The following is a 12,565-nucleotide window of genomic DNA, read 5'->3' as shown; positions in this document are numbered from 1 at the left end:
CGATGACTCTGTGCATTTGGCTTGTATTGCGGCGCTCATCTATTGGCCCCCAGCCGAGTGGCAAACGACGCCGCCGCGCTCGACCTGCTCTTGAGTATAAAACTAAAATTGATGCGAAATTTTTTCTAACTTTTGCATCAACTCCAAACGCGGCAACACGTGCAGCTCGCAGCTCTCGCGACCCAAAAACGTACGAACCAAACAGCACAAGCAAAATAAAACAGATAAAGTCAAGAAAAACTCAGTAAATATCAACAAACATATCAAGCGTTGTTCAAGTGTGCGGTTAAGTGCGTGCCTCTTAAGCTGAGAGATTAATTACGTAAAGCTTATAAAGCAAAAACTAAACTATATAATGACTTGGAAATAATTTAATAATAATGCAATTGTAGCCTGGCAATTGCTTAATTTGAAAGATTTTAATGGGCATTGCCTATGGAAAATATAGAAATACACATATGTGTATATATAAATATATATATATTTTTTAATTTTAAATATGCGTTATGCTTGTGGCGATGCATAGATAATTAGCATATGGAAATCTTTAAGGAAATTACAAGGAAACTGAACCTTTTTATTCAGTGTTTATAAGAATGAAAAAAAAAGGATTTCACAAAGATTTTGTGTACTTGAGGAATTTTAATATAATCAATGCATAATATATAACAATAAATAAAAATATTTATTAGAGCAAGCAAAGTGGACCTTAAGTGGTCCTAAATAGTTGTGCTCATTATAATATGTTGGCTCATTGTTAGAATCTCTGTAAAGAGCTATATATATTATATATTTGAGAGGCGGCTCTGCTAGAGCTTCAAGTCAGAGCTCCTGACTTAAGATTCTGTTAGTGTATGTTTACTTCTTCACACTTATAAGAACAGGATTTGCTAGAGAGTTTGGCATAAATGAAAGGGTCCAGGATTAAACTGTACTACAAAAAAAAAAAAAAAAAAAAATTATAGATAATATTGAAAATATTATATTATTTCATCTACTCTAGTAGTAATACTTAAAGCAAGTCCATTATTAGTTAACTGCCCCACATGTCTCTCAATTAAGTTCAATCAAAATAGTTCCACACTCGTCTCAATGTAATTATCACCTACAACGTTGAGTTAATCAACCATTAAACGCAATCAAAAAGCAATACAAGCCACACTCAAAAGCCAAGTGGCAAGAAGTGAATGTTGTTGCAACAACAGCAAGAGCAGCAGCAGCATCATCTATTCCTGGCAAGGCAACCGCAAGCATTATAGAAACTGCCGCAGCTAACGTAACCACAAATGCCCATTACCATTTGCGGCAAAGCATAAAATTCCAAACAGAGCCCAGAGTCGCATGCATCAGAAAATAATAAAAATATAAAAATGAAATCTAATTACATGCCAAAGCCGAGAAGAAACACTTGAGAAGACATCTCAGCTTGTCTTGGGCCCAATGCAATTTTCCAATTGCAGCTTCCTTTCTAAAAAACACACACACACACATACACACAAATTGGATGTTGTGTATATAACATCTAATAGCACTTAGCTTAGCTCGTCTTTATTTTTCTCTTTTCGATTTTGTATTTTAGATAGCAACAACAACAGCAACAACGAACAGCGAAACAGCACACACACACACACACAAAATCACATTTAAATTACGTATACGCCGCGTAGCCGTAAAGCCCAAAATCACAGACATCATGGCAGCCGCAACAGCCGCGAACAAATCACCACAACAACAGCAACAACAACAATCTAGCAGACAACAGCAGCAGCATCTTCATCTGGCAGCCAGCAGCAACAGCAGCAGCACCGCCTCCTCCTTCTGCTCGAGCAACTTCATTGCCTCCTGCATGTCCATCGTTTTGGTTGTCGTGTTCGCTGTGCTGCTGGCAGGAAACTGTGTCAATGGGGTAAGTTCGGCTGAGGGCGCACCATGAAACCATGAAACAACTTAAGTCTCAACTCAACTCTCAACTGCATGTCCGCCCCTCTCACCCTTCCCCTCTCTCTCTCTCTTCATCTCTCTCACTCGTTTTCGATTTGTCTATTTATTGCTCTTTGTCAATTATCTTTTTTCATTTATCGTTGAAATTTTTGACGCTCATAAAACTGTATAGCCCTGGGAATAAAATCGCATTAAAAAAAATTTAAAACAATTTGATAGCTTCATTAGCGTTAGAATGGATATATCATGAGCTGCAGCAGCAATAATAACAACAGTAACAGTAGCATCCACGGCAGCAGCTGCTAAAAAAGTGTCATCTGAGATAATTTCTATACTCATTCAAAGTAAAAGATTGCGCACACCATTTGTCTCTTGTCTGATTGCGATCTACACACAGCTAACATCGCCAGCAACTACAACAAACTCCCACGCAAAGTTGCAGTCGCAGTCGCCTCAGTGGCAACAACAACAACAACAACAACAACCAGCAACAACAATGCAATTGTTGCCAAGACAAAAATAAAAGTGGACCAAAAAGTCTCTCGATTTTGCAAGTGCAGCGACAACGCCGTCGTCGTCGTCGTCGTCGTCGCCGTCGCCGTCGCCGTCGCCGTCGACCTGTCTGCAAAGTGTTAGACATCTTCTCACGTCCGCAAACGCCACACCAGCTTATACGAACCCGATGGCTCCTCCATTGGCCAGGCCGCATTTCCCATTGCATGCAGACTTGGCTGGCTCAAGGTGTCGTCATCGTTTGGCTTTTTCTTCGTCTGTTAGTGCTGCTGGAGCCTCTTTACTTAAGTCTTTTATCAATTAGCCTTGGTGAACTGCTCTAAACAACAACAACAACAACTAGAGCAAAGAAAGGCAAATTGCGCGCTGTGCCGTTGCTGTTGTTGTTGGTTTGGAGTCTTCGTCGTCTGGTATTTAAACAGCCAAAGAGCCAAGAGCCAAGAGCTAAGAGCTAGGCAGCTGGGTTACTGTGGCACTGGGCGTCTATTGTTGTTGCAGTTGCAAATGTTAAACCCTCATGAAAGTTATTAGCGTGCAGCAGGAAATTGCACAGGCAATAAAAAAGCTGTTAAACTGTTTGGTAAGAGCTGAGAATTGTTATCGAATAGTTAGCAAATAGCCGCTGCATAGTTATCGAACAGGAATTGACAAGCTAATGAACAGCTGGAGATTAATAAAATGGTCACCCTAATCACAGTTGCCACTTTAGTGCACAAAATGCACTAAAATACCAATTTCGTTAAGAAAAAGGACTAATAAACTCCTGTCGTATTTTTTGTGGTCTTTTATTTAGTATTTGCATAAAGCACCCATATATTTAAATAGATTTGCAAAATAAGGCATTTTAAACTTAAATACAAAATTAAAATCATTACTAAAATCGTTTAAATTCCCTCTACAATTTAATTTATAATGCCAATTTCACATTTTGCAACACTGCTCATCAGCATAAAATAAACATTAACCTCAAATTGAACTATAACAATAAAATATGCATTTTGACATGGGCGCCTGCAAAAAAAAAAAAAAGAGTCCATCCAAAGATTTTTCGTCACACGCCTTGCAAATGAATTTATTTAAGCGTATCGCAGCTGCAGCGGCAACAATGCGAAATTGGTGTGGAAAAAATGTATTTAGATTGGAATTGAGGCAAGATCAAGATAGCCGAAAGATAGGCCAGTGACATGCAACATGTTGCACAGGAATACGAAAATGGAATGGCGCATCGAACAAAAGAACAACACAGCTGTAGAGCGCTGCTGTCGAATGTCAGTCATGGGAATGTCATCGCCTGTTGGTACGTGTGTGTGTGTGTTTGTGTGTGTGGTACTTGTGGTGTTGCCACTTGGTCGCGCTTTGGTGCTGTGTCAGCGTTTCATGGTTTCATACGCATGAGATTGACAGTTCTCTGTTGTTTTTATTGTCACACACATACACACACACGCACGCATACATAGATAACCACCCACAATTGCACATTTTTCAACACTCACTGATTCTTTTGTTGATCTTTATTCAGTTTTTTTGTTCATATTTTTTGCTGGTTTTTCGACAGATTTTTCGGTTGATGCATTTGCATTTTAAATTTTCGGTTTCTGTTTCTATTGCTTTTTTTTTTTATTTTTCGCATGTACTAAAATTGAGTGTGTGTGGCAATTGTTTCAGGCTCGTAATTTGTTATTGTTTAGACATCATTTTGCTGTTTGTTTTGCCGTGATTTTAAATGTGCCCTGCTTAAGCAATCAACAGCCAAACGAAGGTCACCCGTTGCAGTTGCACTCGATGAGATAATTCACATACCCATGCACGAGCTGTACTTGAAAGTCGCATCTCATTTATGGTTTACGATTGCAGCAAATTGATGGCTACATAGCTGGCGAGGATTATCCCATCTATGATGCGGTGCCCAAGGGTTTGTCATTCAACTGCCAAGGACGTCAGCCGGGCTACTATGCGGATACCGAGACGAGGTGTCAGGTGAGCTAACCAGAGCAACGACTTGGCTGATTCTCTCAACAAATATTACTCAAACAATCTTCTCTCACACAATGCTCTCTTCAAGGTCTGGCACTGGTGCCTGCACTCTGGCCATCAATACTCGTTCCTCTGCCCGAACGGCACCGTCTTCAATCAGGCTGTGCGCGTCTGCGATTGGTGGTCGAACGTCAACTGCGCCAGCTCCGAGCAGCTCTATCAGAATAACGATGAGCTCTATCGTATACCGGAGCGCAGCCAACAGCAGCAGCAGCAGCAGCAGGAGCAGGCTGAGGTATGATATAAGGCTGATGATGAGTATAAGATTGGGAAAACACACACAACAACGGCGGAGGCAGCGGATCGGCAGCGAGGCAGCAGACAGCGACAGTTTCTGGCACAAAACAAAAGCAGCAGCAGCAGCAGCAACAGCAACATAGATAAAAGCAAACACAACAGCAATAGCAACAACAACAGAATCGTAGATAGCACCTCACCAACCAACTACAGTAAAATGACCAAAAATAGTTTTAGAGGCAGCATGAGATACAAAACCAATCAATCTCAATCGTCATACTCATCATCACAGCAACAGCAACAGCAACAATTTAACTCTAGTAAATATAGCGAATATCAAAGTAGACAAAATAGTAGTGGCAGTAGCCGTAAGCAGGGCAATAGGAATAGCAGTAGAAATAAAGGAAATCAATTTAGCATAGCAAACACATCCTCTAGACATAACACAGCACAGCACAGCAATCACAGCAACAGCAGCAACAGCAGCAGCAGCAGCGGCAACAACAACAACAACAGCTACAAAAGCAAGCAACGCGGCAATATGCGCTACAATTTGAATAAATTTGAAAACGACGATGAGCTCAAAGATTATAAAAGTAAAATTAAAAACAAATATAATATCGATTATGATCATTCTTTGGATGAAGAATATGAAATAATCGAGGCCATTGAGTGAAAAGCAACATACAAATTAGAAATTACTGAATCAAATAAAGAACAAGGAACCAAAAGCTTTGTAATTGTTGTCGAATTAAAAAAGTGCTGCAAATTGGCGCTAATTTGTGAACCATCTTAAAATACCCTCACCAGTTGGCTTGTTACCCAATGTAAAAAAATTGTATATATATGTATATTCCCAATTCATCTAAAATTTATATACCTGCAAATAAATATAAAAATAAAATTATACAAATATGTTATTGTTTTCTGTTGCATAGTTTTAGACACTGCGAACAAGCTTTGCTTCTGTGCTTCTGCTACTCTCAAGCTCGTTGCTATGTAACTCACGCTTGCTGCTCATCATTTACTATAGTCATCTCTTTCTCACGCACTTTGCTATAGTTACCTGTTTGCTTTGCAAAGCTTTGCTTGCAGATCAGCTGTTGATCATATGGCTTTAAGCTTTGCCTAAGTACTGGAAGCGGAGCGCTTCCAGTTTCCAACTGTCAACGTCGGCTGCGTGTGTGTTGGCTTCTCTTCTTTTTGTTTATTTATATTTTACTCAACAGAATGTGCACGAATAGATAACAATAAGGTAAAAATATTAATATAAGATTAGCATTAAGAAGATTGATAGTGTTCAGATGTGACTGGTTGATGGCTTTTTTTTAGGCAAACTGTTGCTTCGTGGAAGACAGTCTCAGAAAGTTCGGGAATAAGCAGAAACAAAGAGAAGAAGATACCGGTGATGTGTGAATGTGTTTGGAATGTGAATTTGGAGTGGGTTTCGTTGACTGTTGTGATTTCATATGTAGAAATAAAATTACTTCTTGGTTAGTAGCATATTTCCAACTAGAGTTGCTGTTCGAGAAGAAATATACATAAATGTGTCTGGAATGTAGATTTGTAGTTTTAATATTTTGTCATGTAGCTTAAATCTATGACCATAATTACAGCTAAAGTCCAATTTCGATGTTTTTCCAATAAGAATCTCTTGGCTTTCCACCAAATCAGAGAAACACTTTCAAAGAAACAAATACACCATAAAACAAACCCGGTTATACAAACAATAAAAACATGTTCAGGCCTCGGGCCTACCTAATTAAAAGTCAATTGTCAACTTTTGGTCATTGGGCAGCCGCAGCTGACACAATTTGTGCAATTAGCGAGTAGAAATGCGTGTCAGACTGTCCACCCCCACTCCCTAATCCGAGTAGACCCTAGCAGGCCCATTCAGCGATGTCTATCTATGACGGCATCTACTTAAATGTTTTCATATCATGTTTTCAACTGGTTTTGTTGGCTTGGCACGACATGCCTTGGCCTGGCCTGGCCTGGTCTGGTCTGGTCTGGTCTGTTCGCTGGTCACCCACATTTTAATGGGTTACTGCCAAGTGGCCAAGAAATTAACGCCATTTGCCTTATATAAGTGCGAATTACTCAAAAAAGCGTTTAATGTCTATTACGCTTTGTGGGGAAGTAACAAATTTGCTAATTAACATGCAGCTAGATAATTTACTATGTGATGCAAATGTCATGTAGCCAAGAAATTGAAATTATTATATGGCCATACATATAAGGCATATGCCATAGGTTGAACAGAAAACAAGTAGGAAATTTGGGCAAAGTAGACTTGTAGATATCGTGTAAATCAGATTTTATAGAGCAAAGCTGGCAAATAGTTGTGTATGATTTGATGTGAATTTAGTTATTGGAATTTTCGCTATAACAACACAGAAAGCTCTCATCCACCTGCCAACCCTTCTATATACCCTTCTATATTGCCCACAGCTACAGGGTATCTACCAAAACGGAGTGTTTCATGCGAATAAGGTGAGAATGTCAGAGGGTCTGGCGCAGAAACCGGTACGCATCTATACGGACGAGTACGCGCACTTATCAGAGACTCAGACAACTGCCTTGGCTACCAAACAAAATAAAGAGACGAAAAATAAAAACTCATTTAAGCGAATCTTTTGAGTCTGTTGACGACTCAAGTTTTTCAGTTTCGCATCTTGAATCTAGTGTCTAGTTTTTGGTTTGACAACTCGACAGCCGAGCAAGAGGGTGGACAGGAGGAGGCCAGCAGAGACCGAGCTGCGTCTTTGTCTGTGGCTCAGTTTATGCGACAGTTCAACTTCAGCATTTACATATCTCACGTTGCTTGCAGTCAGGAAGAATTCGATTGGCGAGTGGAAGTCAGGTCCGCAGGCATTGTGAAGGCAATCCACTTTTGTCCATTTGGCGACTGGTTTCTTAAACACATTTTCATTTTTCTCTCACTTTCTGTCCCGCTCTCCCTCTCTCTATCTCTCTGATGGTATTGCGACAACTGCGGAGTTTTTTGCGCGTACATCTTGAAATTAATGTAATATACTTTGGTTGGCTTTTCGAAAACGGCACGACGCCTGCCACACCGGTCAGCCGCATAGACCCATCCAAGTTGAAGTTGATTTGTGCGCTTTAAATAATTGCTGCATTTATCAGCGGCAAGCGGCAAGCGGCGAATAGTCGTAGTCGTCGCTGCAGATGCAGCCAAAGTCAAAGGAGGAGCAGCAGCAGCAGCAACAAGAGCCGCGCATCGTAAGGTTAAGCAGATTTTGTTAAGCGATTGTCAAGTGTATTGAAGATGCAATCGAGTTTTTGTGGCTCGCTCTCAACTCACTTTAATTTGTCAAACATGGCTAGCAGACAGTGGTGTGGCCGAAAGGGGGGCGGCGGCCACTGACTCGCCGCTTGGCGCTGGAAGGTTGCTGTCAAGGTCAGGCACAGAGTTTAAGTAGCTCTACCTATAAATAGTCCACAGCCAACAGAGATTGACGGCCAGAGAATGCACAGCAAATCCATTATTCATGGCTTCGTTCATTTATTAACTGATTTGCAAGTCTAAAAAGCAGATCTTGAGACTGCAACTTAAGCTGGACTCAAGCTACGCTTGTTAAGATGCGCTTCGTTAGCCAGGCTTACAATATCCATGGATTAGAGACTAGGTTTTGTAGCCATAGACTCACTTTTCGAGCTCAGCTCCTAACTATGTTTTTCTTTAAGTCTTAGCCTTAGCTGTTAGTCATGGCTCTTGATCTGAAGTATTTAATCTGATTTGACTCAGACTCAGATCTGGATCTCTGATCTTGATATACGATTTTAGGATCCTAACTTAAATGTCTCGAGTGTCTGTAAATTTCACACTCTCTCCCCTTTCTCTCATTCAATTTCAACTTGTACCGCTTCACTTAACACACAGATTGATCAAAATCTTTGCAGCTGATATAATATCTGCCCAAGTCACGCCCACTGCTACAGTTGCAGTTAGCAAACAAATGCACGAAGACAGACCAGCTTTTCGCAATCGAATTTGTTTATGGATGCTGTTATTTATGTTGCTGTCGATTATCGAATCATTTATCTTCATCAATTTGAGCTGCCCGCCCCGAAACCAATTAAATTACAAACACATTACAAATGCGTTGAATATATTTGATTTTTCAAAAAAATAAAATAAAATAAATATCTTTTTCTTTTACAGGGCGCGCAAATAAAAGCAGAGCCAAAAGCAACAACAATGGAAACCGAAAAAAAATAAAAGCGAAATAAATTGTACAAAGCTGGTGCACAAATTAACATAATTAAGCGGCGCGCATAGTGATCAAATGACAACGTGAGATATACCAACAACAACAACAACAGCAGCAGCAGCAACAACAACAATAAGAGGTAGCTAAAAAAAAACTGAAAGCGGCAGCAACAATTATTACGAGCGTAAAAGGCCGAAATAGCGAAATACGAAAACACGAAAAATCGAAGAGACGGGATCATCAACACTATAAAATTCAAATGAGGCGACAACAACCATGAACACAGCAGCAACACTAGCAGCAACAACAACACCGACAACAACGACAACGACGGCAACTTAGGCATCTGTCAGAGACGAAAGCGAAATGTGCATCTTGAACGCCACACTAATGCGCTGCTCCACACAATCAATACACATCAGCAACAGCAACAGCAACAACATTGACATCGACATCGACAACAACAGCAACAGCAATACAACATCTACCACAACAGCAGCTACAACAATTGCATAAGCCACAAAGCGATCCAAAGCGACGCCTCAAGCGACCCCATTTCAGCAAATCGCAATCTTTGCCCAGCTCGCTCGACCCTACGCGTAGGCACTCAGCCGGCAAGCTGCGAGCGTTTTACTCTGGTTATATTTTTCGTAGTCAGTCAGTCAGTTAGCCAGTCAGTCAGTCTTTGAGTGTATTTTCATTTGCATTGCGCATACGCAACGTTAGCCGGCGTCAGCAGCAATGGATGTGCTGGAGCTGCTGCATCAAGTGGGCGTGAACATATTTTGGATATTCAAGATCTATATTAAATTTGCTCTAGTTACGCTCGTCGTCTACTTTGCTGCCGAGTGGTATATAGTGCGCTATGGGGCCGAGCTGGAGGATCAGCTGGACGCTCAGCTGGCGGCCAACGAGCGTCCGGCCTCGAACAGCACGTTGAGCAAAGTGTTTCGCTTCGTGTTGAACTTCTTTATCATCTAAAGAACTAGATATACCACCTGATATATACATATATATATATATATATATTTATATAGATATATGTGTATAACTGATTCAAAAGCAAGGTCAAAACTCAACTCGAATTCGATATCGAATCCGAATTCGTATATGAATCGATTGCGGAATTGCAATTCGTTGCGGTCGCTTTGCTTTTGCTTTTGTTTTTGTTTTTGTCTTGTTTCTTTTTTTTTCGCCAAGGCCTGCAAGAGAATGTAAAACCCGATTTGTTGTCATAAGAAAAACAACAGCAAAGAAGTACACAAAGTATATACATATTTATATGTACATATATAAAACAACAAATACATTCTTTTCCATGTAATTACGTAGTAACAATAAACAAACAAACGGGTTGAACGACTTTTTGCTCCTAAGAAAAACAATAAAAGTTATTTTGAATGCATTTTGTTCTTACAAAAGAGACAGAAATCATTTTGTTTGTTTAATTTTTGGGTGGGGCTTATTGTGGTTACTTGAAAATTGGCACAAATGTAACGGTTAATTTTGATTATTTTTTTATGCAAGAAAACTCAATTGATTAACTCGGGCGCGTGACTCGCTTCAGTCAGGCTTAAAATTTAAATAATTTCTTAATGCAAGTTGAATTTACATATAATACAATATATATGTATAATATAAATGAACGGCATTTATCTGCCGATTTAATAAATTAGTTTCGATTTCTTAACAGCTTAGTTAAACATGTTTTGGCCTGACTAAAAACAGCTGCCGACAATTGCCAAACGCAAATTTGACTTGCAAAAATATTTGGCAAAAAAAAGTAGCTTAAAAATAGAAAAAATTATCAGAAAAAAATATTGAAAAATATTTAAAAAAATTGAAAAATGTTGACTACGCTTTTGACAGTTAACTAAAATTAAAATAATGTTAATATATATATAAAACTGTTCGACTGGCAGATACGCTGCATGAATCTGTGGATTATTTATAAATTATGATTATATACTTTTTAGATAAATAATTAAAAAAAAAAAAAAAAAAAAAAAACAGGTTCAATCATAAAAAAAAATAAAATAAATAAATATAAAAATAAAAATTAATTAATTAAAAATAAAATAAGTAAAATATGGCTGCATTTAATGACTTTTTTAAATATAATAAATTCGTAAAGACAACTGAGATACAATTAAAAAATTTATGAATAAAACTTGAGTTAAGTCAATATTTAAAAGCTGCAATTATTATTAAACTTAAAGAGTTAAGTTCGCTATTAAAAACGCGATTATCCTATCAAATTTTGATTTGCTATATGCGAGTTTTCGCATGCCTAAAAAATTGTAACAAATTTTGTTTATCAGAGCAGACATCAGAAACAGCTGGGCGATTGGCAGCTGGAGGCAGCGGGCTGCCGACCAGGCTGAGAGCCGCTTAACAGTTACAACATGTACTAAAAAAACTGCAACAAGACTTGGATAGTAACGCACATACCGGTTCGGTTAGCCGACCCACACACACACACACACACGCACACACGGAGAGTCGACATATTGCACTCATTCTCAATAGCGAGCACACATACATAGAGCATAGCAAACAATTGCATGAATATGAGTAGGTGCTATTAATATAACATCAATTTAAGGCACAAGCCATGTATGTGTCTGTGTATGGTATTAGTATATGTTTGTCTGTATGTGTGTCTATGCCTGTTGCTCCAATTTGAATACAGGCAACGACAGTCGCCATCAAATTCAACTTTCACATGCGCAGATGCAGTGCAACAGACTCCAAGTACTTTAGCTCTGTGACGTAACACACACACAGACACATACACACACACACAGAGTCAGTTAAATAAACTGCAGACACAGCCTTAAGTCGTTTGGCTGTTTAAAAGAGAGATATATAGGTATGTATATATGCCATAATCCCCAGTTAGCGCAGCAACAACAACCACAACAACAACAACTACTACTACAAAAGCCTGATGGGGAGCAGTTGTTGTGACCGTTGATTGATTTCATTATGAGCCGCTTGAAACGCTTCACATTATTTTGCATTCAGTCGATTTTAGATTTAGTCATTTAATATACGGCTATGCCTCTGTGTATATATGAGTGTATGTGTGTGTGTGAGTGTATGAGTGCTTATGCTTGTGCCTAACTAAAATTTAATTGTGCTCCGCACCATGCGGCGTATGCGCAATAATTCATGAGCCGTTTAAGCAATTTATGTGTCTCTGGACAACGTCCACGACTTATTGTGTTACGGTTGTTTTCTGTATGTGTGTGTATGTGTGTATATGCATGACTAATAGCAGATGGCTTTGGCCTACGTTGGTTTATTAATTGAAATGCCCGACTCTCTTGTTGTTGTTGTTGTTGTTGCTATTGTAGCTGCTGCTGCAATTTGTTGTGTTATTGTTATTATGTCATTGCGGTCACTCAGCAAATCAAACGGAAAGTATTCGAAATAAATTAACGAGCACATGAATATCAATTGTGCATCGTTAATAGATCAGTCACAATTAAATATACATAAAGTGCAATGCGGAAAAAGAAAGAGTATTTATAGGATATAGTATAGGAAAATTCGCAGCAAACACTGTTAAACATATGCCAAGATGAACAATGAAAACAGAA

The 12,565-nt window shown here is 39.1% G+C and overlaps 2 protein-coding genes across 2 annotated transcripts; both read left to right on the top strand.

Moving 5' to 3' along the window:
- The first annotated feature begins 730 nt into the window (after window positions 1-730).
- LOC6582427 (putative uncharacterized protein DDB_G0279653) lies at window positions 731-5,623 on the top strand. The gene is given in 3 exon segments (XM_032731334.2): window positions 731-1,906; window positions 4,309-4,431; window positions 4,517-5,623. Coding segments are annotated over 3 exon segments (1,221 nt in total). The 5' UTR covers window positions 731-1,693; the 3' UTR covers window positions 5,402-5,623.
- A 249-nt stretch (window positions 5,624-5,872) lies between these two features.
- LOC6582426 lies at window positions 5,873-10,391 on the top strand. The gene is made up of 2 exons (XM_002008093.4): window positions 5,873-5,980; window positions 8,912-10,391. Exon 2 carries the CDS (start codon window positions 9,702-9,704, stop codon window positions 9,939-9,941), a length of 240 nt encoding a protein of 79 aa, XP_002008129.1. The 5' UTR covers window positions 5,873-5,980; window positions 8,912-9,701; the 3' UTR covers window positions 9,942-10,391.
- The last annotated feature ends 2,174 nt before the right edge of the window (window positions 10,392-12,565 follow it).

This window comes from Drosophila mojavensis, unplaced genomic scaffold (genome assembly GCF_018153725.1).
Source record: "Drosophila mojavensis isolate 15081-1352.22 unplaced genomic scaffold, ASM1815372v1 contig_74, whole genome shotgun sequence".
NCBI classification, from domain to species: domain Eukaryota; kingdom Metazoa; phylum Arthropoda; class Insecta; order Diptera; family Drosophilidae; genus Drosophila; species Drosophila mojavensis.
This window is presented reverse-complemented; position numbering and strand designations above follow the sequence as displayed.